This window comes from Moschus berezovskii, chromosome X, assembly GCF_049115385.1.
Source record: "Moschus berezovskii isolate FMDL1 chromosome X, NW_MosBer_1.0, whole genome shotgun sequence".
NCBI classification, from domain to species: domain Eukaryota; kingdom Metazoa; phylum Chordata; class Mammalia; order Artiodactyla; family Moschidae; genus Moschus; species Moschus berezovskii.
In genome coordinates, this window is record NC_142488.1 from 126,861,995 (window position 1) to 126,886,232 (window position 24,238).

The window sequence follows — 24,238 nt, forward strand, 5'->3', positions numbered from 1 at the left end:
GACCAGTCCAAGTTCGATGCATGAAACAGGGCACTCAAAGCCAGTGCACTGGGACAACCCTGAGGGATGGGATGGGGAGGGAGAGGGTAGGGGGGTTCAGGTCGGGGGGACACATGTACACAACCATGGCTGATTCTTGTCAATGCACGGCAAAAATCACCACAATATTGTAAAGCAATTAGCCTCCAATTAAAATGAATTAATTAATTTTTTAAAAAGTGAAGTGAATCACCCTGGATAACACAGCTTCTAAGTGGCAGAATTGTAAACTGAGACAATATAAAAGTGGTAAAAAGTTTAGGATCTAACAGCAAGGACCTAACAGAAGCAGAAGAGAATAAGAAGAGGTAGCAGGAATATACAGAAGAACTATACAAAAAAAGGTCACCCAGATAACCATGATGGTGTGGTCACTCACCTAGAGACAGACATCCTGGAGTGTGGAGTCAAGTGGGCCTTAGGAAGCATCACTACAAACAAAGCTATTGGAGGTGATGGGATTCCAGTTGAGCTATTTAAAATCCTATAAGATGATGCTGTTAAAGTGCTGCACTCAATATGTCAGCAAATTTGGAAAACTCAGTGGTGGCTACAGGACTGGAAAAAGTCAGTTTTCATTTCAATCCCAAAGAAAGGCAATGCTAGAGAATGTTCAAACTACCATGCAGTTGAGTTCATTTCACATGCTAGCAAGGTTATGCTCAAAATCCTTCAAGCTAGGCTTCAGGAGCATGTGAACCAAGAACTTCCAGATGTACAAGCTGGGTTTTGAAGAGGCAGAGGAACCAGAGAGCAAATTGCCAACATTCGTTGGAACATGGAGAAAGCAAGGGAATTCCAGAAAAAGATCTACTTCTGCTTCACTGACTATGCTAAAGCCTTTGACTCTGTGGATCACAACAAACTGCAAAATTCTTAGAGATATGGGAGTACTAGACCACCTTATCTGTCTCCTCAGAAGCCTATATGCAGTACGAGAAGCAACAGTTAGAAATGGACATGGAACAACTGACTGGTTCAAAACTGCAAAAGGAGTACAACAAGGCTGTATATTGTCATCCTGCTTATTTAACTTACATGCAGAATACATCATGTGAAATGCTGGGCTGAATGGATCACAAGCTGGAATCAAGATTGCTGGGAGAAATATCAGCAACTGCGGATATGCAGATGATACCACTCTAATGGCAGAAAGTGAAGAGGAACTAGAGAACCTCTTGATGATGGTGAAAGAAGAGAGTGAAAAAGTTGGCTTGAAACTCAACATTAAAAAAACTAAGATCATGGCATCCAGTCCCATAACTTCATGACAAATAAATGGGGAAAAAATGGAAACTGACAGATTTTCTTTTCTTGGGCTCCAAAATCACTGCAGACGAAATTAAGACACTTGGTCCTTGGAAGAAAAGCTGTGACAAACTTAGACAGTATATTAAAAAGCAGAGATATCACTTTGCCTACAAAGATATATATATAGTCAAAGCTATAGTATTTCCAGTAGTCATGTATGGATGTGAGAGTTGGACCATAAAGAAAGCTGAGTGCTGAATAATTGATGCTTTTGAACTGTGGTGCTGGGGAAGACTTGAGAGTCCCTTGGACTGCGAGGAGATCCAACCAGTCAATTCTAAAGGAAATCAATTCTTAATATTCATTGGAAGGACTGATGCTGAAGCTGAAGCTCCAATGCTTTGGCCACCTGATGAACTGATTCATTGGAAAAGACCTGGATGCTGGGCAAGATTGAAGGCAGGAGGAGAAGGGGGCGAGAGAGGATGAAATGCTTAGGTAGCATCACTGACTCAACGGACATGAATTTGAGCAAACTCTGAGAGACAGTGGAGGACAAAGGAGCCTGGAGTGCTGCAGCCCATGGGGTCACAAAGAGTTGGACATGACTCAGTGAATGAACAACAACAACAAAAACTGAGAGGAGGCTGGTCCTCTTAATCAAGAGCAGCAAGTTACACAAGAGGCCAGCTAGGTTGCTAGAGAGAACTAAGGAAGGAGACAACTAAGGAGGACCAGAAGAAGCTTCAAACATTGGCCTCAAAAAACTATCCCTAGAATGAGATCCCAGAAATAAACCCAGATACCTATGGTCAATTAATCTTCGACAAAGGAGGCAAGAGTATAAAATGGAGAAAAGACAGTCTCTTCAGCAAATGGTATGGGAAAGCTGGATAGCCACATGGAAATCAGTGAAGTTAGAACACTCCCTTACACCATACACAAAGATAAGTCAATATGGCTTAAAGACTTAAACATAATACAGGACACCATAAAACTCCTAGAAGAGAACATAGGCAAAACATTCTCTGACATAAATTGTACCAATGTTTTCTTAGGTCAATCTCCCAGGGCAATAGAAATAAAAGCAAAAATAAACAAATGGGACCTAACCAAACTTTTAAGCTTTTGAACAGCAGAGGAAATCATTAACAAGAAGAAAAGACAACCCACAGAATGGGAGAAAATGTTTGCAAACCATGTGACTGACAAGGGCTTAATTTCCAAAATATACAAACAGCTCATACAACTCTATATCAAAAAAACTATCCAATCCAAAAATGGATTTGACATTTTTGACAAATAAGTAGACATTTCTCTGAAAAAGACATACAGATGGCCAATAAACACATGAGAAGATGCTAATAACTAATTATTAGAGGAATGCAAAACAAAACTAAAATGAGGTATCACCTCACACAAATGGAAAATAACAATTACTATACATATATCCTTACTCCTCTTTCTTCTCTCAGTTTCATTAATAGACAGAAAATTATTATACTAATAATAATTATGGGAAGGTATTATTGGGTTTATAATATATAGACATGATATGTATAACAAAAGTAGCACAAAAAGGGAAGTAGAGAAAAAAAAAAGGAAGTAGAAATAAAGCTATAACAGGAGCAACGTTTTTATATCTCCCCAGAATTAAGTTACTGTTAATATGAAGCAGATTCAGGTAAGATGTATATGGAAAGCCTCAAAGGAAACACTAAAAAAATAATTTATGGGATGGGAGAAGAGATTGACTCAGGTGGGCATGAGGGATCTGCTGTGACAGAAATGATTTTGAATTGTGGTGATGGTTGTACAACTCTGTACATTTACTAAATATAAGTTAAGCAAACTGGTTAAAAAACAAAATAATTCAAAAACTCAATTCAGGAAATTGAGTTTCAGCTCTGACATCCAAAGAGCTTAGAAGTTATCATTACCGTTCTCACAACAAGAAAAACACTGAACAAACTGAAAATCAATTACTTTTCTTAGATCCACTGAGAATTGAGATCACAGGGAAAGCCACCAGCCCAAAATCTAGAAAGACAGTCAAACACAAAGAATTAAAACCAGATCAACTTCCCTGAGGAGAAGCCACTGGAGCCAGTAACTGGTGGTTGGTGGTTTAGTCCCTAAGTCATGTCTGACTCTTGCGACCCCATGGACTGTAGCCCGCCAGGTTCCTCTGTCCATGGGATTTTCCAGGCAAGAATACTGGAGTGTATTGCCATTTCCTTCTGCAGGGGATCTTCCCAGCCAAGGAATCGAACCCAGGTCTCCTGCATTGCAGGCAGATTCTTTACCTACCGAGCTACACTCAAATGGTACTTTTGATACACTGCAAGAGTCTGAGCATGGACTAGCTTGACAATTAAAAATTCCCAAGGATCCAGTCTTGGGGAGCCCAAAACTTGTGTGTGTTTTGTATTCATTAACCCAAGCAGGCTCTCGTAGAGAAAATCAGAGAAAAATCCCTTTGTGTTTCAGAGAAGGGAAGAGAAAAGTGACCATACTGAAATGCTCCCAGAACACTCTCTGTGAGAAAGGCTTGCTCTCCAAAGGAAACTATGTTGTCAGAGACTTATCTGACCCTCTCTCATCTTCTTCTCATAAGTAAGAGGAGAAAAAAAGTCTAAGAAACACTTCTACAGATCAGAGGTCAGGGACACTGGTCCATTAAATAAGTGAAATTTATCCATAATATTATAGAATGCATCCCCTCCATTACACCTTATACCAACTACATCAACATGGCTCCAACATAACAACGGTGGATTACAGCTGAGAGAGCTGCAAGATATAGACTCTATGAAGAAATTCTTAAGAAACACAAAGATACAGAGGGAGGGGAAAAAACAAAGAAACTAGAAAAAAAACTAAACCCTCTAGTACTCACAGAAAGCACAAGCAAAAGAAGAAAAAATAAGTAAGTGGGACTATATCAAACTCAAAGACTTCTGCACAAGTAAAGAAAACTACCAATAAAAAGATAGGCAACCTGTGGAACAGGAGAAAATATTTGCAAGTCATAATCCTATAAGGGGCAATGTTCATAATATATAAAGAACTAAACTCAATAGGAAAAAAAAAAGAGCCAAACAATCTGATTTAAAAATGGGTTGAAGAACTGAAAAGACATTTTTCCAAAGAAAACATACAAATGACCAACAGGTACATAAAAATGTGCTCAGTATCACAAAACATCAGGGAAATACAAATCAAAACAATAATCAAGTACTACTCATGCCTGCTAGAATGGCTATTATCAAAAGGACAAGAGATGACAAGTGTTGGAAAGGATGTGGAACCCTTATTCACTATTGGTGGGAATGTAAATTGGTGCAGCTACTATGTAAAACAGTATAGGGGTTCCTCAAAATATTAAAAATATATCGACCATATGACCCAGCAATTTTACTCCTGGGTATATATCCAAAAACAAAACAAAACAAAAAACTTAATTTAGAAAAGATACATTCACCCCAGTATAGCAGCACTATTTACAATGGCCAAAATATGAAAACAACCTAAGTTTTCATGGGTAGATGAATGTATAAAGAAGCTGTTTTATATATATATATAAAACATTTCAGCCCATTTTAAAATCAGATCGTTTGGCTCTCTTTTTGCTATTGAGTTGTTATATATATACACACTAATCAGCCATGAGAAAAAGAAATCCTGCCATATGCAACAACATGGATGGACATTAAGGGAATAATGCTAAAGTGAAATAAACCAGACAGAGAAAAATACTGTATGGTATCACTTACATGTGGAATCTAAATAAAACATCAAGCTCAAAATGAGAGAGACAGAGAAAGAGAAACTTGTCATATATAATAGAATTCCCATAAGACTATTAGCGGGTCTCTCAGCAGATTCTTTGCAGGTCAGAAGGGAGAGGGATGATATATATCAAAAGTTGTTTTTAATTATTTTTAATTGAAGGATAATTGCTTTACAGAATTTAGTCACTAAGTTATGTCTGACTCTTGTGACCCCATGGACTGTAGCTTGCCAGGCTCCTTTGTCCATGAGATTTCCCAGGCAAGAATACTGTGGGTTGCCATTTCCTTCTTCAGGGTATCTTTCCAACCCAGGGACTGAACCTGCATCTTTTGCATTGCAGGTCGATTTTTTACTGCTGAGCCACCAGTGAAGCCCTATATTGAAAGTACTGAAAAAAAAATACTGCCAACCAATAATATAATATCTGGCATTATTATCCTTCATAAACAAAGGAGAAATAAAGACTTTCCCACATAAACAAAAGCTGGAGACTGTACCACCATTAGATCTGCCTTTACAAGAAATTCTAAAGAGAGTCCTTTAAGTTGAAATTAAAAGACAATAAACAGCAACATAATAGCGTTCTTATTTATAAAGTCACTGGTAAAGTTAAATATATAAACAAATACTGAATACTATAATACTGTTAACTATAGTACATAACTTGCTTTAATTTTGGCATAGAAATTAAGAGATAAAAGTATAAAAATAACTATAAAAAGATGCTAATGGATATACAATGTAAAAAGATGTATCTTGTAACATCAATAACATAAAGTGGAGGGGAAGTAAAGTTTAGAGTTGTGTGTGTAACTGAAGTCAAATTTTTATCAACTTAAAAGAGATTGTTACATTTTATGTAAGCCCTATAGTGATCATAAAGAAAATGCCTATAGATGATATACAAATGAAAATGAGAAAGGAATCAAAACATGTCACTACACAAAATCAATAAAACATGAAGGAAGACAGCAAGAGACAAAAAAGGCTGCAAGATAAACAGAAAACAATGAACAAACAAACAAACAGCAAGTTCTTCCTTTTCAATAATTACTTTAAATTTAAATGGATTAAAGTCCTCAATTAAAAGATATAGAATGGCTGAATGGATTTTTTTTTAAGACCCAAATTGCGTTGCGTTTGCGTTTGGTCGCTCAGTCGTGTCCGACTCTTTGCGACCCCGTGGACTGTAGCCTACCAGGCTTCTCCGTCCATGGGATTCTCCAGGCAAGAATACTGGAGTGGGTTACCGTTTCCTTCTCCAGGGGATCTTCCCGACCCAGGGAACGAACCCGGGTCTCCCGCATTGGAGGCAGACGCTTTAACCTCTGAGCCACCAGGGAAGCCCATGCTGTCTAAAAAAAGTCACTTTATTTTTAAAGACAAACTCAGGCTGAAAGCAAAGAGATGGAAAAAGACATTTTATGCAAATAGTAACCAAAAGAGCACAAGGGTGGCCACATTTATATCAGACAAAATAGACTTGATACCAAAAACTGTCAAAAGAGACAAAGAAGGACAAAAAAGTATCACAGTAAAATGATTAACTAACCAAGAAGATATAACAATTAAAATATGTATATATGCAAACAACATCAGAGCACACAAATATATAAAGAAAATATGAATAGACTAAAAGGAGATATAAATAGCAACACAATAATACCAGAGAAATTTAATATTGCACTATCAATAATGGATATAACATCCAGATATGTTTATAGATCATACAGACCTAGCAAACATATACATATCAATCTGCCCAACAGAGCAGCATATGCATTCTTTTAGTGCACAGAGACCATTTTCCAAGTTAGGTTATATGTTATGTTACAAAACAAAACTTAACTTTAAAAATACTGAAATCATACCAAGTATCCTTTCTGATTCCAACAGAATGAAACTAGAAATTAACAGAAAACTGGAAAATCCCCAAATATGTGGAAATTAAACAACACACTCTTGAACAACCAAGGGCCAAAGAAGAAATCAAAAGGGAAATTAGAAAATATCTTCAGACAAATTATAATAAAAATACAACATATTAAAACTTACAGAATGCAACAAAACAATTCTAAAAAGGAAGTTTATAGTGATAAATGCCTATATTAAAAAGAAGACAGAGCTCAAACAATCTGACTTTACACCTTAAGGAACTATAAAAAAGAACAACAAACTAGGTCCAAAGTTAGCAGAAAGAAGAAATAATAAAAATTAGAGCTGAAAAAATAAACAAAATTGACCTTTAGTAGACTAAGGAAAAAGACTCAAATAAACAAAAACAGAAATTAAATAAGAGACATTACAACTGATGCCATGAAAATAAAAAGGATCATAAGCAACTACAGGCATACCTCTTTTTATTGCACTTCACTTTATTGTGCTTCACATATATTGTATTTTTTACAAATTGAAAGTTTGTGGCAACCCTGCATCAAGCAAATCTATCAGCACCATTTTTCCAACAGTATTACTTTTAAATTAACATATGCACATTTTAAAACATGTTAATGCATGCTTAATAGCCTATAGTATAGTGTAAACATAACTTTTATATGCATTAGGAAACAAAAAAAAATTCAGGTGAGTTGCTTTATTGCAGTGGCCTGGACCAAACCTGCAATATCTCCAAGATATGTCTATTCTATGAACAATTATAAACTAACATATTGAATAACATAGAAGAAATAGACAAATTCCTGGAAACATACAACCTACCAAGACGGAATCATGAAAAAATTAAAAAAAAAAAAATTAACACACCAATAATGAGTAAAAAGATTGAGTTTGTAATCAGAAACCTCTCAACAAAGGAAAGCCCTGAACCCAATGGCTACACTGCTGAATTCTATCAAACATTTAAAAATGAATTAACACCAATCCTCCTCAAACTTTTTCAAACAAATTAGAGATAGGAACACTTTCAAACTAATTTTATGAGACCCAGCATTACCCTGATACCAGAGCCAGAGAAAGATACCACAAGAAAGAAAACTACAGACCGTTATTCTGATGAATATAGATACAAAAATCCTCAACAAAATATGAACAAACCAAATCTAATAGCACTTTTTAAAAGCATCATACACCATGACCAAGTGGGAAATATCCCTAGGACACAAGGATGATTTGACATAGAAAAATCAATCAATGTGATACATCACACTCAAAGGACAAAAGATAAAAATCACATGATAATCTCAAGAGATGCGGAAAAAGCACTGACTAAAATCCATCATCCTTTCAAAATTAAAAAAAAAAACTCAACTAATCAGAAACAGAAGGAAATTGCCTCAACATAAGAAGGCAATAGATGAAAAGCACACAGCTAACATACTCAATGGTGAAAAACAGAGCTTTTTCTCTAAGATCAGGAACAAGATGCCTACTTTGGTTACTTCTATTCACATAGTACTGGCTGTCCTAGCCAGACAGGCAAGAAAGAATAACAGAAGTTATCCAAATGGGACAGGAAGAAGTAAAATGATTTCTGTTCACAGAATGACATGATTTTATACATAGAAAACCCTAAAGACGCCACCAAAAAAACTGGTAAAACTGATAAATGAATTCAGTAAAGTTGCGGTATTCAAAATTAACATACATAAATCAGTTGCATTTCTAAACATTAACAATGAATTATAAAAAAAAAACAGAGTAAGGAAGAAGGAAGGAAAAAAGAAAGTAAATAAGTCTCATTCACAATAGCATCAAAAGAATACAATACTTAAGACTAAACATAACCAAAGAGACCAAAGACTTGGACACTGAAAATTACAAAACATTGATGAAAATATTAGAGAAGGAACAAACAAATGTAAAGACATCCCATGTTCACAGATCAGAAGAAATCATTTTGTTAAAATGTCTAGACATCTAAAGTGATCTACTGATTCAATGTTATCCCTATAAATTCTTAATGCCATTTTTTAGAGAAAAGGAAAAAAATTCTCCTAATTCATATGGAACCAAAATGGACCCCAAATAACCAAAAGGATCTTGAGAAAGAACAAAGCTGGAGGCTTCACACTTCCTTGTTCCAAAACATATTACAAATCTACAGTATTTAAAACAGTATGGTATTGGCACAAAAACAGACAATAGATCAATGGAACAAATAAGAAAGCCCAGAAATAAATCTATGTATATATATTTAATTGATCTTTGTTCAGGATGCCAAGAATATATAATGAGAAAAAACTGTTTTAAACAAATGGTACTAGGAAAACTGAACATGGACATGCAAAAAAAAGAAACTGGACCCTTACCTCACACCACACACAAAAATCAACTCAAAGTGGATTCAAGACTTAAACCTAAAACCTGAAACTGTAAAATTCCTAGAAGAAAACAGGAGAAATGCTTTACAATATTGGCCTTAGCAATGATTTCCAAGAGCACAGTTAACAAAAGGAAAAACAGACAAGTGGAACTACATCAAACCAGAAGCCTTCTTCACAGCAAAGGAAACAATCAAGAAAATGAGAAGGCAATCTATAGAATAGGAAAAAAAATACTTGTAATTCATATATTTGATAAAGGGCTAACCTCTAAAACAAATAAGGAACTCCTACAACTCAATAGTAAAAATACTAATAACCCAATTTAGAAGTGGGCAAAGGACTTGAATAGACATTTTTCCTAAGAAGACACACAAATGATACATGAAAAGATGTTCTCTATCACTAATCCTTCAGTTCAGTTCAGTTAAGTCGCTCAGTCGTGTCCGACTCTTTGCGACCCCATGAATCACAGCACGCCAGGCCTCCCTGTCCATCACCAACTCCCAGAGTTCACTCAAACTCATGTCCATAGAGTCGGTGATGCCATCCAGCCATCTCATCCTCTGTCGTCCTCTATTGCTCCCGCCCCCAATCCCTCCCAGCATCAGAGTCTTTTCCAGTGAGTCAACTCATCCCATGAGGTGGCCAAAGTATTGGAGTTTCAGCTTCAGCATCAGTCCTTCCAATGAATACCCTAGGGAAGTGCAAATCAGAACTATGATGATATTTTATAATAACCATAAATGGAGTATAACCTTTAAAAATTTTGAATCACTATATTGTACACCTGTAACTTATATTAACATTGTACAACTATACTTCAATTAAAATATTACATGAATATTTATTTGAGGAAAAGAGATACATGACCCTTACTACATAAGATTGTATGCTGCTGCTGCTGCTAAGTCACTTCAGTCGTGTCCGACTCTGTGTGACCCCATAGACGGAAGCCCACCAGGCTCCCCCGTCCCTGGGATTCTCCAGGCAAGAACACTGGAGTGACTTGCCATTGCCTTCTCCGTAATATTGCATACATTCAGGTAAAGAACTGGAGAAGGAAATGGCAACCCACTCCAGTATTCTTGCCTAGAGAACCCTGTGGACAGAGGAGCCTGGTGGGCTGCCATCTATGGGGTCGCACAGAGTCAGACACGACTGAAGTGACTTAGCAGCAGCAGCAGCAGGTAAAGAACTGTAGAAACACACAGAGATACACACACAAATGAGACATTCCCTCACACCTGATTAGGATGGTCATTATCAAAAAAGAAAGAAAAGAGAACTTCTCTGGTGGAGAAGAGTTCACCTGTGGATGACAGTTCACCTGCCCGTGTGGGAGGACACGGGTTTGATCCCTGGTCCAGGAGGATTCCACATGCCGCAAAGCAACTGGGCACCAGAAGCACCACAACTACTGAGTCCGTGGTCCAGAGCCTGTGCTCCACAAGAGAAGCCACCCCTATGAGAACCCTGTGCACCACAGCTAGAGAGCAGCTCCTGCTCGCCGCAACTAGAGAAGGTCCACACAAAGCACTGAGGACCCAGTGCAGCCAAAAATAAATAAATAATTAAAATTAAGAAAGAAAGACATATGTTGGCAAAGATGCGAAGAAACTGGAATCTTTGTGCACTGTTTGTGGGAATATAAATTGGTGCAGCCACAGTGGAAAATAGTATGGAAATTCCTCAAAACACTGAAAATAGAACTACTATTTAATCCAGAAATCCAACTTCTGGGTATTTATCCAAATAAATTGAAATAAGAATCTCAAAGAGACATTTGCATTCCCATGTTTGCTGAGGCATTATTTACAATAGTCAAGTTGTGAAAACAGCCTAAATGTCCATTGATGATGAATGGATAAAGAAATGTAGTATGTACATGCCTATCTCTTTAAACAGAAGGAAATACTGTCATATGTGAAAATATAAATAAACTTTGATTACATTACGCTAAGTGAAATAAGTCAGTCACAGAAACACATTACATGATTCCATTTATATAAGGTATCTACGTTAGTCAAACTCATAAAAGCAGGAAATAAAATGGTGATTTCCAAGAGCTGAGGTAAGGGGAAAATGGGGAGTCACTCTTCAATGGATATAAAGCTTCAGTTACAAAAGATGATAAAGTTCTAGAGATCTGCTGTACAAAATTGTAACACTGCTGTTCTATACACTTAAAAATTTGTTAGGGGGATAGATCTCATGTTATATATTTGTTTGTTTGTTTGTTTTACACAATAAAAATAGAAGGAAAAAAAGTGGAAGCAAAATTAAAACTTTCTCAGGCAAACAAAAACTGAGGGAAATTGTCACCAGTAGATTTTCTATCAAATATTTTTAAGAGAAGTATTTCAGAAAGACGGAAACTTGGATCTACATAACAAAGGAAGAGTGTCAGAGAATAAATGCAGGTAAAATAAAATCTTATTTTCTTATTTTTAATAGAACTGTTCAAAGTAATAATAGCAACAATATATTGAGGGATTTTACATTATAAATAAATGAAATGAATGAGAACAATAAGAGATGAGGGGGAAGAACTGATAATACTCTAAGTTACTACTTGTGAAATGGTAAGTGTTATGTGAGTAGTTGTAAATGGATATTTCAAGCTCTAGGGAAATCACTCAAATTCTTCCTAAAAGAGAAGAGAAAATGAAATCACACAAAATGTTTAACTAAAACCAGAGAAGATAGTACAAGGGGGATAGCAAAGAAAGAACAAGTGCAATGAATGGAAAACAGTTACAACATTTTAGATATTAATCCAACTATAATAATAATCACTTTAAATATGAATGGTCTAAATATGCCAGTTAAAAGAGACTCTCAAAGTGGATTAAAAAACAAGACTCAATTATATATTGTCTACAAGACACAGATTACAAGCAAAGGAATGGAAAAAGACATATTAAGAGTAATCAAAAGGTAGCTGGACTAGCTATGTTAATTTCAGAAAAAGTTGATTATCAGAACACGGAAAATTATCAGGGATAAAGAGAGAGAATAACATGAAGATAAAAAGGCCATCTCTCCAACAAGATAAAGCAATCCTTAACACAAATGCATCTAACAAAAGAACATCAAAACACTTGAGGGAAAAGAAAGTGATAGAACGGGAAGGAGAAATAGATGGCTCTGCTACTGTAATCCATCCTTCTATCAGTATCAGTAAATTCAGCAGGTCAAAAATTGATAAGGATGTACTTGAAAAGAATATTATAATTTATCTAGTTGACCTAATCAATGTTTATTGAAAAACTGATTCAACAACAGCAAATACAAATTCTTAAGTTCACGTGAACATTCACAAAGATAGATCCAATTCTGGGACATAAAATATAATGCAACAGATTTATAAGAATACAAATCAACAAATGGTGCTGGGACAATTGGATCAGTTCAGTTCAGTTGCTCAGTCATGTCTGACTCTTTGCAACCCCATGGACTGCAGCACACCAGGCTTCCCTGTCCATCACCAACTCCCAGAGTTTACTCAAACTCATGTCCATTGAGTCAGTGATGCCATCCAGCCATCTCATCCTCTGTTGTCTCCTTCTCCTCATGCCTTCAATCTTTCCCAGCATCAGGGTCTTTTCCAATGAGTTAGTTCTTTGCATCAGGTGGCCAAAGTATTGGCATTTCAGCCTCAGCATCAGTCCTTCCAATGAATATTCAGGACTGATTTCCTTTAGGATGGACTGGTTGGTTCTTCTTGCAGTCCAAGGGACTCTCAAGATTCTTCTCTAACACCACAGTTCAAAAGCATCAGTTCTTCACCACTCAGCTTTCTTTATAGTCCAACTCTCACATCCATACATGACGACTGGAAAAACCATAGCCTTGACTAGACGGATCTTTGTTGGCAAAGTAATGTCTCTGCTTTTTAATATGCTGTCTAGGCTGGTCATAACTTTTCTTCCAAGGAGCAAGTGTCTTTTAAATTCATGGCTGCAGTCACCATCTGCAGTGATTTTGGAGCCCCCAAAAATAAAGTCTGTCACTATTTCCATTGTTTCCCCATCTATTTGCCATGAAGTGATGGGACCGGACGCCATGACCCTCGTATTTTCTGAATATTGAGTTTTAAGCCAACTTTTTCACTCTCCTCTTTCACTTTCATCAAGAGGCTCTTTAGTGCTTTGCTTTCTACCATAAGGGTGGTGTCATCTGCATATCTGAGGTTACTGATATTTCTCCCAGCAATCTTCATTCCAACTGTGCTTCATCCAGTCCAGCATTTCTCATGATGCACTATAAGCAGGGTGACAATATACAGCCTTGACATACTCCTTTCCCGATTTGGAATCAGTCTGTTGTTCCATGTCCAGTTCTAACTGTTGCTTCTTGATCTGAATACAGATTTCTTAGGAGGCAGGTCAGGTGGTCTGGTATTTCTATCTCTTTAAGAATTTTCCACAGTTTGTTGTGATTCACACAGTCAAAGGCTTTGGCATAGTCAATAAAGCAGAAGTAGATGTTTTTCTGGAACTCTCTTGCTTTTTTTATGATCCAACAGATGTTGGCAATTTGATCTCTTGTTCCTCTGCCTTTTCTAAAACCAGCTTGAACATCTGGAAGTTCACGGTTCACATACTGTTGAAGTCTGGCTTGGAGAATTTTGAGCATTACTTTGCTAGCATGTGAGATGAGTGCAATTGTGTAGTAGCTTGAGCATTCTTTGGCATTGCCTTTCTTTGGGATTGGAATGAAAACTGACCTTTTCCAGTCCTGTGGCCACTGCCGAGTTTTCCAAATTTGCTGGTATATTGAGTGCAGCACTTTAACAGCATCATCTTTTAGGATTTGAAATAGCTCAACTGGAATTTCATCACCTCCACTAGCTTTGTTCATAGTGCTTCATAGATGCTTTCTAGGTCCACTCGACTCTGCCCTCCAGGATGTCTGGCTCTAGGTGAGTGATCACACCATTGTGATTATCTGGGTTGTGAAGATTTTTTTTGTACAGTTCTTCTGTGTATTCTTGCCACCTCTTCTTAACATCTTCTGCTTCTGTTAGGTCCATACCATTTTTGTCCTTTATTGTGTCTATCTTTGCATGAAATGTTCCCTTGGTATCTCTAATTTTCTTGAAGAGATCTCTAGTCTTTCCCATTCTATTGTTTTCCTCTATTTCTTTGCAGTGATCACTGATGAAGGCTTTCTAATCTCTCCTAGGTATTCTTTGGAACTCTGCATTCAAATGGGTATATCTTTCCTTTTCTCCTTTGCCTTTTGCTTCTCTTCTTTTCACCGCTATTTGTAAGGCCTCCTCAGACAAACATTTTGCTTTTTTGCATTTCTTTTTCTTAGGGATGGTCTTAATCCCTGTCTCGTACAATGTCACGAACCTCCATCCATAGTTCTTCAGGCACTCTGTCTATCTAATACTAATCTAAGATCTAGTCCCTTGAATCTATTTGTCACTTCCATGGTATAATCGTAAGGGATTTGATTTAGGTCATACCTGAATGGTCTAGTGGTTTTCTCTACTTTCTTATCCACATACAAAAAAATGAAATTGGACTCCTACCTCACATCATATGTAAAAATTAACTCAAAAAGGATTAAAGAGCTAATACTATAAAATTCTTAGAAAGGCATATCTTCATAGCTTAGATTAGGTAATAGTTTTTTAGATATAACACCAAAATATAAGCAAAGTAGATAAAATAGATATATCAGACATCATCAAAATTAAATAAAAATTTTTGTGCTTCAAAAGATACCATCAAGTGAGTAAAAAGAAAACCCACAAAATGGGAGAAATTTTTTGCAAATCACACACAGGATAAGAGTATATGAAGAAGAATGTACAAAGAAATGTTGCCACTCAAAAATGAAAAGATGTCATGAAAAAATGAAAAGATTAACTCACATAAAAAATGGACAAATGATTTGAGTAGACATATTTCCACAGAAAATATTAAAATAGCCAGGAAGCACAGGAAATATCATTAGCCCTTATAGAAATGGAGGGTGACTGCTACTAGTAAGGGGTTTCTTTTGAGGGTGATGGAAATATTCTGGACTTAAACAGAGATGATGGTTGCACAACGTAACATATAAACGACCAATGAGTTGTACATTTTTAAATGGTGAATTTATGGTATGTTAATTACATCTCAATAACGAGACAAGTAACCCAATTCAACAACAGGTGAAGAATCTGAACAGACATTTCCCCAAATGAAGGTACACCAATTGCCAATAAGCATATGAAAGAGGTTCAACATCATGAGTCATTAGGGAAATGCAAGTCAATATCACAATAAGGTATCATTTCATACCCTTTAGGAAGGCTACAATCTATAATCAAAAAGACTAATGACAACAAATGTTGGTGAGGATGTGGAGAAAGTGGAACCCTCATAAATTATTAGTAGGAATATAAATTGGTGCAGCCACTTGGAAAAGTCTCACAGTTCCTCTAAAAGCAAAACAGAGTTACTGTATAACCCACCAATTTCACTTCTAGGAATCTACCCAAAAGAAATGAAAACATGTCCACACAAAGACTTGTAGATGAACCTTCATAATAACACCATTCACAATCCATATGTCCACAAGCTGGTGAGTGGAAGAACAATATGTGGTATTCATACAATGGAATGTTTTTCATTATATGACAATTTAAAAAGCAGTGTACTGATAAGTGCAACAGCACTGATGAGCCTTGAAAACATTATGCTGAGTGAAAGAAGCCAGACACAAAAGGCCATATGTTGTGTGATTTCACTTAAATGAAATGTTCAGAATAAGCAAATCCATAGTGACCTAAAGTATTTCAGTGGTTGCCTTGGTCTGGCAATGGAGAGTCACTGCTAAAGAGTATGGGTTTGTTTGGAGAATGATGAAAATCTTCTAATATTGATCATGGTGGTGGTTGCACAACTCTGAATTTACTTAAATTAATTTAACACTTTAAATGGGTGAATTGTATAGTATGTGAATTATATCTCAATAAAGCTGTTGTATTAAAAATGAAATGGTAACATTTTATTTCTTAAGTACATAGGTGTTCATTTTATGATAATTGTTTAAATTTGCATTTAGAGTATTCTCTTTGTAGGTGAAATACATGCCTCCATAAAAACATTTTTTTTAGAAGTCTGACAGACCTGGATTCTAATTCTGGCTCAACAACTTAACAGTTATGAGTACTTGGGCAGATTACTTAACCTTCCAATGTCTTATCTGTAAAGCAGAAATGGTAATAATAGTAACTCTATCATAGGCTTTTACATCATGTGCTTGGCACATTGTCAGTGTTATTATTAGCTCTAAGCAGTTGAGCCACTTGCCTAAATAATCCAGAGTCACGGCTTCTCTTTCTTTAAACTCCAACGTCCATATTTACTATTTCATAAAAATTCAAAACTTTCAAAAGGGAAGTAAAACTGACCTCCAAGGAGGACCTACTGAATTCTACCTTCAAAATGCCCTTACATAACAGCTCTATAAAGCCAATCAAGCCCCTCACAAAACAGGACAAAACCAAAGTTTCCATCACTTTCTGAGGGTTGGTGTCAACCAGCGTTCCAGCCTGGCTCTGGGAGTTCAAGTCAAATTAGGAGAAAAGTCTTTTCTGTCTTGAGCAGCCTCCAGAATCATGTTGGTCTAAATCTAGATTCTGAGTTCACTTATAAGAGCCTCTGTGTGTTGTTCTTCCTATTGTCCCACCTGGATTTCTAGCACACAGTTTCAAAGCCAAAACTGTGTCTTCAAGCCTATCCTACAGAATCCTGGTCCCAATGAATATATCAGTGAATGTGTCAAGGATGAGTCGTCAGAGGGTAAGGAAGGGCAGGAGAGACATGAACTCAGCTGGATCCCTTGCAAGGACTCTTAAAGGACACAGTGTTCTGCTATTCTCCATGAATCTGAAAGCTTATATTTGTGTATAATTATAATCAGACATCTTTGCTTAAAGTATGTGACACATAATTTCATGTCTATTTCTCTCAAGAGTCTATGCTCCATAAGGGAAGGGACCTTCTCTTCCTTGTTCACAACTGGATCCCCATCAGTCCTACTATAGGACTTTGCACATAGTAGTTGCTCAATAAATTACTTGTTACATGAATGGGCAATAAAACCATATAACAATGAATCGATTTCTGGTATGACGAACAGGGATAATCAAGAGTTCAGAGGGAGACTCCAGATTTCCAAATAGGTAGTCCGAGGAAAGGGTATTGCAAAACAACTTTTGGGGGGAAATGTTAACAATTTACCTGTGCTGGGTGAGCACATTTACAGCTGAAGGATGATTTGCACAGTAAGCCAGATACATAGATTTAAAATGAGGCATGAGGCTCAGAAGGCAACCACCTACTTTGTGTTGGTTTTCTGGAAACCTGTAAGTAAAACAAGTGGAACACACAATGTAATATAGAAAACAAGATAAAGGAAGGTGATTTCTATTAAACCTGGCAACATGCAAACCTTTTGAATTCTTTTGCCAAAGTTAAAAAGAAACTTCTATATTATAACCATTTTAATCTATGAAATTCAAGTTCTTGGCCACTGCTTTAAACCCCAGCAACCAAACATAGCTCCAATACATAGAGTCAGATACTTATTTTGCATTAATAAGGGTTTCAAGATGCTTATTCAAATTATGATATTCAAATTTAGCCACACACTAAAAATATTCTTGACTAATTTGTATGAAGTTCAAGTACAGATAGTTTAGTTGGTAAAAAGTCTGCCTCCAATGCAGGAGACCTTGGTTTGATTTCTAGGTTGGGAAGATTCGCTGGAGAAGGGATAGGCTACTCACTCCAGTATTCTTGGGCTTCCCTGGTGGCTCAGCTGGTAAAAAATCCACCTGTAATGTGGGAGACCTGGGTTCGATCCCTGGGTTGGGAAGATCCCCTGGAGAAAGGAACGGCTACTCACTCCAGTCTTCTGGCCTGTATAGTCCATTGGGTCACAAAGAGTCGGACATGATGGAGCAACTTTCACTTCACTTCACTTCAAGTACAGACAAAACTAACTGAATCCAGAAATGACACATCACAAAGGAGTGTTATGTAGTCTTGGTGGCAGGTGCTAAGCAAGGTGACATTCAGATGTTTAAAATTACAAGTCACCTATCTTAGTTTGCAAAAAACTCAGAAAAGCACAAGAAAAAAATTCCTTGGAATTCCACCATTCAGAGATATCGATTATAACAATTTTGGCTTATTCTTTGGACTCTTCTATGTGTTTCTCTATAAAATGGAAAACAAAGATGACAAATCTAGATGGCAATCTGCTCTTAGTCACCATCTTTCCATACCAATCATCTGGATCCCTATCAGCATTTGGAGTGGCTCTTGAGGTCTCCTTGTGAGGGTTCTCACCAGCTTCCTCCATGGACAACCACTTGTGCTTCACTAAGCTCAAGAAACAGGCAATTGCCCCCCAGTTCCCTATAGACGACAAAAGTCACCAATGTCTGAGATCCACCACTTGGACAACTAATCTTGCCCCAGAAATAAATTGCCTGATGATCATCACAGTTTATTCTGCAGTATGAAGTTGAACACCTAGCTAGCCTTCAATGATGTATTGTGCTTCACATCAAGGTATTACTTGGAAAAGTAATTTGCTATGTACAAATTATCATCTAATCGATGATAAAGGCATCATCCATAGTCAATTTAGACCTTATTTGTCAATATAATTTTCAAATAAAGCCAGAAGTAATAGACTAGATGTAGAACACTGATAAGCAACTAGTGGTCTGACACTGTGAATGCCACCACCTAGTGAATTTTCTCTGTTGCTGTTGTTGTATAGTTGCTCAGTCACGTCCAACTGTTTTGAGACCCCATGGACTGTATGTAGCCTGCCAGGCTCCTCTGTCCATGGGATTTCCCAAGCAAGAATACTGGAGTGGGCTGCCATTTCCTTCTCCAGGGGCTCTTTCTGACCCAGGGATTGTACCCCCATCTCCTGCTGTGCAAGCAGATTCTTTATCAGTGAGCCACCAGGGAAGTCCAGATTTTCTCTGTACTGGGACAATTTACTAAAGTTGCAATAAATGTATAAATGCATAAATACAAAGTGTCCATATCTAAGACAACAGTCAAAAGAAAACAAAACACATTAAAAAAAAACCCCGATGTTACCAGCTATCTTAATGGCAATGTGAGACACTTACTTTGAACATTCTTCCAAGGCTTGGCAGAGCGTCTGTTGAAATGTACATATTTCCTCAAAGTTTCCCAATAAAGATGTAACCTCCACAGTACTCAGACTGAAAAATATATATATGCAGCTTCAGCGAAGAGAACTTGGGGATGACTTGAGCTATCTCTCTCTAGTCTGGTTAGGTGATAGTTTGCTAGTAACTGGCAAATGGGACAAAGAAAGCAATTCTTATATTTTAACTTTTGCTTCTGAATTGACACCAACTCTGTGGTCGTAAGCAACTTTCTAAAACTTCTTTCCTTGGTTTCCTTTTCTACAACAAGAATAATAATCCTGAAGAAAATGAGTGTTTATAGCCGAGTCTCCTCCTCCCTCCCGCGAGGAGGAGGAGCCACTGCCGCGGCCACCACCACGCCCAAGCCCGGGAGGCCACGCCAGCTCGGGACAGGCAAGAATTTATTAAAAAAAAAAAAAAAGAAAATGAGTGTTTACAAGGGACATTAGGTATTTTACAAAGCGAGGAGTAAATGAGTAACAAGTGCTTAATATCTGAGCATTGACAGAGAACATTCTGGTCGTTGCCAAAGGTGGGGAGAGGGGGTGGGTGGAATGGACTACTGTGGTCAAAAAGTTCAAGCTTCTAGTTATAAAATAAGGAAGGCATAGGGATGGAATGTACGGCACGGTGACCATAGTTAATAATATTGTACTGCATATTGGAAAGTTTCTGAGAGAGTAAGTCTTAAAAGTCCTCATCACAAGAAAAAAATTTTGTAACTATGTGTGATGATAAATGTTAACTAGATTTACTATAGTGATTATTTCACAATATATACAAATACTGAATCATTACACTGTACATCTGAACTAATATAATGTTTCCATGTCAACTGTATCTCAATAAAAAATAAATAAGAATCTAAAGTATGTAGAATACATCACAGTTGGGAATAAGTGTAAAAACTTTTTAATTCTCTCCCCTAGAGGAGCTGGGACAGCAATTGGAAGATATTATATATGACATATAAGGCACAAAGAAAAAGGGCAAAATCCAGCTTCTCTTAAATTAAAAGGCTCATAAATCAACTCAAGGACATCTGGAGAGGATGTAGGAGGGAAGAAATAGTACTGATGTGTGTGTTTGTTTTTGGAATGGAATGGAATCAAACAAAGACAAACTGAACAATTTTATCCATCACCTCTGTACTAAGAATTTTCTCATCTTTTCTTCACCTATTAAAAAAAAAAAAGGAGCCAACACTAGTGTAGCGCTTAACACTGAGGTAAGCATTTTACAAATAACAACTTGTCTTAACCTTACAACAACCTTGTGAGATAGATACTATTGCTGTCTTCATTTTACACATAAGGAAACCCACACACAGAGAGGTTAAGCAAATCAGCCAAGGTCACAAAGCCAGTGAATGGTGAAGCCAGAAGTTGAACTCAAACATTCTAGCTCCAGAGTAAATGCTCCTAACCACTTTTTGAGAAAAAACTTTTTTGAAGATTGACTTAAAAGGCCAACGTCTGCCACACGTTCTTTCTCCTTAATATAATAATACTAGGGGAGGGTTTCCAGAAGAGTAATTTTAGCTGAGAGTGAAAAGGAAGACCCAAACAGATGTTACCAGTAACCCCTAGAGTATAAAAAGCACCCAGTTCCTCCATTCTGATGCCCTCTTGAACCACAAGCTGAAAAATCCCTCTCATGGGTGTCAAAAGTGAAACCGTTTAGCCAGCTTTCCTGGCTGTTGCTCCCCTAGAGCAGCAGAAAATTGACTGAGCACTTAGTTGGACCCTTCAGGATTAAACACTAAACAGTCTGCTTTGCTCAAATCACTTCAGGGTCTACAAGGCAGAACCAAAGGAAATTGACTGTAAGTGTATTTCGAATTTCCGTGGAACAGTGCGGTTCTGGCTCGGTTCTCTCACCTCCTCTGCCCTGGCTCTTTTCCTTTCCTTTCCTTTGTCTAGTTCTTGATTGCTCATCAATCACTTCTTTATTTGAAATCTTACCACCTCTGCTGTCAGTTTTAACACCTCAGTTTCCCTCTCCTCCTCTGCCTGTCACCTCTAGAACACAGACCCACATTTCACTCACTGGCAGGAGACACAGCGGCTTGAGTCTCGCCACTGACTGACCATGTGATGGGCAGGGCAGTGAGCCTCTCTGGGATTTGGTTTTCTTATTTATTCAATGAGGAAAGTCATTTCTTCCAGGGCACTAGACCCAATGATTCACTGAAGTTCCATTCAGCTCTAAGAACTATGATTCACAGAGCACTTCACATTTTACAAAATAATAACAAAAGCTACTTTGTTGTTGATCATTTAAACTCTGAAAAAACACAGGAATACAAAATCCTTTCATACTGAAGTAGGATTCCCATAGTGTCATGAAAATAACCAAGTGGGAAATTTAATAGGACATTATGCCTAAACAAGCGTGATTTAGAACAAGGGAGAAAATAGTTAAATACATTATTAAACTTATTTAAGCTAGAAGCCAACAATTTAGGCAATTGTTTGGCAAAAATATACTCAAACTGAGGTAAGAGAAGAGGCTTCTGTCCTCCACTCTACGTATCAACTGTTAAATTTTCTATTTGACTTAAATCATAATCTCTAGGAAAGTTTAATTCATTAAAATAAAAACACGCAAATGCAGTTAGACATTATTTGTTACATATGCCAGGTCTACAAGCACTGAAAAAATGAGTGGTCAACAGTTTTCTTTTGTGAAAAGTAAATTTGCAATTCAGGCCTTCGGATTTCTATGACTAGAATAAGATTTGAATGTTGGATTGTGAAAAACATTCTAACATCTCTTTCTCATTCACTTTGGCCTGGGTGAAATACTGGCTTGAATGGCTCTTAGGAACACTCACAAAATGCCACGCTTTTTCCACTTTTAGAGCATGGGAAAGAGTTTCTGCCCTGGCAAGCAAAGGTCACAGCAAACAGAAGAATTTCCAGTGCCTGTACTTTTTGCATAAAAACATCAGCAAGTCCTTTTTATGGAAGGTAAAACCAGATATATCCCTTTAAAAATGGACAAGACAAAAATGGTGACAGACAGAAAAGCAGATCGACTCATTCCTGCCACAGCCAGAAGAGAGAGAAAGTCAAGCTCTCCAAAAGCAACATCTTGCATAATTTCTGTTGCCTTGACCATGTTCTTGGCAACCTGTGATCTGTGGAAATTCTTCTAAAGGGCAAAATCAATTATTCAGTGACATAAGAGTAATGATTCCATATGCTGACATTATCTTGCTTTGCTTAGTGAGGGGTTTAAAATATAAATCTTACTTGTTATTGGACTGCAGGGGTCTTAAGTAAGTAACAAGAAGAGACTGAAGTTCTTTAGCATAATCTTTTTCAGTGTCCAAGATATTCTGTAACACCTATGGAAAAACAAAGATCAAGGTATTGTAATTGTCAGGAAAGTCCAAAGTAAGATACAGTTTTAGATCTTTTAATCAAATTATAAGAAAGAAAAGTCCTATTTACTCAGGCTAGCACTGTGAGTAAGGAACACAAAATCTGAACGCATTCTGCTGCTGCTGCTGCTAGCAAACTAATAATTGCACGACAACTGGTTATATTGCATAACTCACACAATCATGTTTTTTCAGAATTGCCTTTATTTGGAGGGGCCCTACCATTTACACAGTATGGCTCAGAATGCTTTTGTGTGCTTTAAATTATTTTATCCTCAGTAAAAGTCTCAGCTAACAAAGGATCATCATTTCCATTTTATGGTTGAGAAGATTGAGACCAACTACCCCAAGACATAGAGATTCAACGTCAGGATAATTTCATGATAACTGATATCAAACACCAAAACAGATTTTTTTAATGATGTTTTTGAGAAGATCTTTAGGTGACAAAAATCTGAGGACACTGAATTTTTAAGCAGGGTTAAAACTGGTTTTTTAATTAAAAGTAAAAAGTGCTACTATAAACATTTCAAAGAGAAAAAGAAGTTGAAATGTGAGGAATTAAATGAGGGAAATGATGCTTACCAGTATTACTAATGATAGCCAAAAGAAAATCCTCTAGGCAAAATAATCAATAAATAGGTCCATGGTTTCTCTTACCCCACCAGCCCTGGAGTCATGCCCCATTTCCCAGCCTTTTCTGGAGGTAGCTACAACCTTCATTCCAAGCTCTTAGAGATCCACCAAACTAACATTTTGGTGTACTTTCTCTCATATCTCCTAATCCATTCAACACAAATTTACTGTCTATGTGGTGACAAGGTTTCCCTTGTGGCTCAGCTGGTAAAGAATCCGCCTGCAATGTTGGAGACCTGGGTTCGATCACTGAGTTGGGAAGATCCCCTGGAGAAGGAAAAGGATACCCACTCCAGTATTCTGGCCTGGAGAATTCCATGGACAGTCCATGGGGGCGCAAAGAGTCAGACACAACTGAGCGACTTTCACTATGTGGTGACAAAGGCCATGCCTGTCCTCAGGGAGTTTCTACTCTATCTGCAGAGGGTGACATTAAACAGGGTGGCTCACAAGACCATGTGAAGCATTCTTAGCCAGGAGAAGCCCTTTAACCTACCAACATGCCAGACATGTACTCACAAGACAGTGCATGATGATCTGCTTTTGAAAGGTGGAATGGAAAAACCGCCTGGAAGTCCAGGTAGCTGTGGTATTTTTTCCTGAAACAACTGAACTGAAGGGTGGTAGTCCAGGCTCTGC

At 37.3% G+C, this 24,238-nt stretch overlaps 1 protein-coding gene across 8 annotated transcripts in view; it reads right to left on the reverse strand.

Moving 5' to 3' along the window:
* ARHGEF6 (Rac/Cdc42 guanine nucleotide exchange factor 6) overlaps positions 1 to 24,238 on the reverse strand; it is a 118,344-nt gene that overhangs the window by 32,712 nt on the left and 61,394 nt on the right. For all 8 annotated transcript variants that reach the window (XM_055437939.2, XM_055437942.2, XM_055437941.2 and 5 more), the window contains 3 exons: positions 22,833 to 22,927; positions 19,531 to 19,626; positions 17,615 to 17,737 (listed from right to left, as the gene is read on the reverse strand). In XM_055437939.2, the coding sequence (XP_055293914.1) occupies positions 17,615 to 17,737; positions 19,531 to 19,626; positions 22,833 to 22,927 (314 nt within the window). The remainder of the gene's footprint in view (positions 1 to 17,614; positions 17,738 to 19,530; positions 19,627 to 22,832; positions 22,928 to 24,238) is intronic.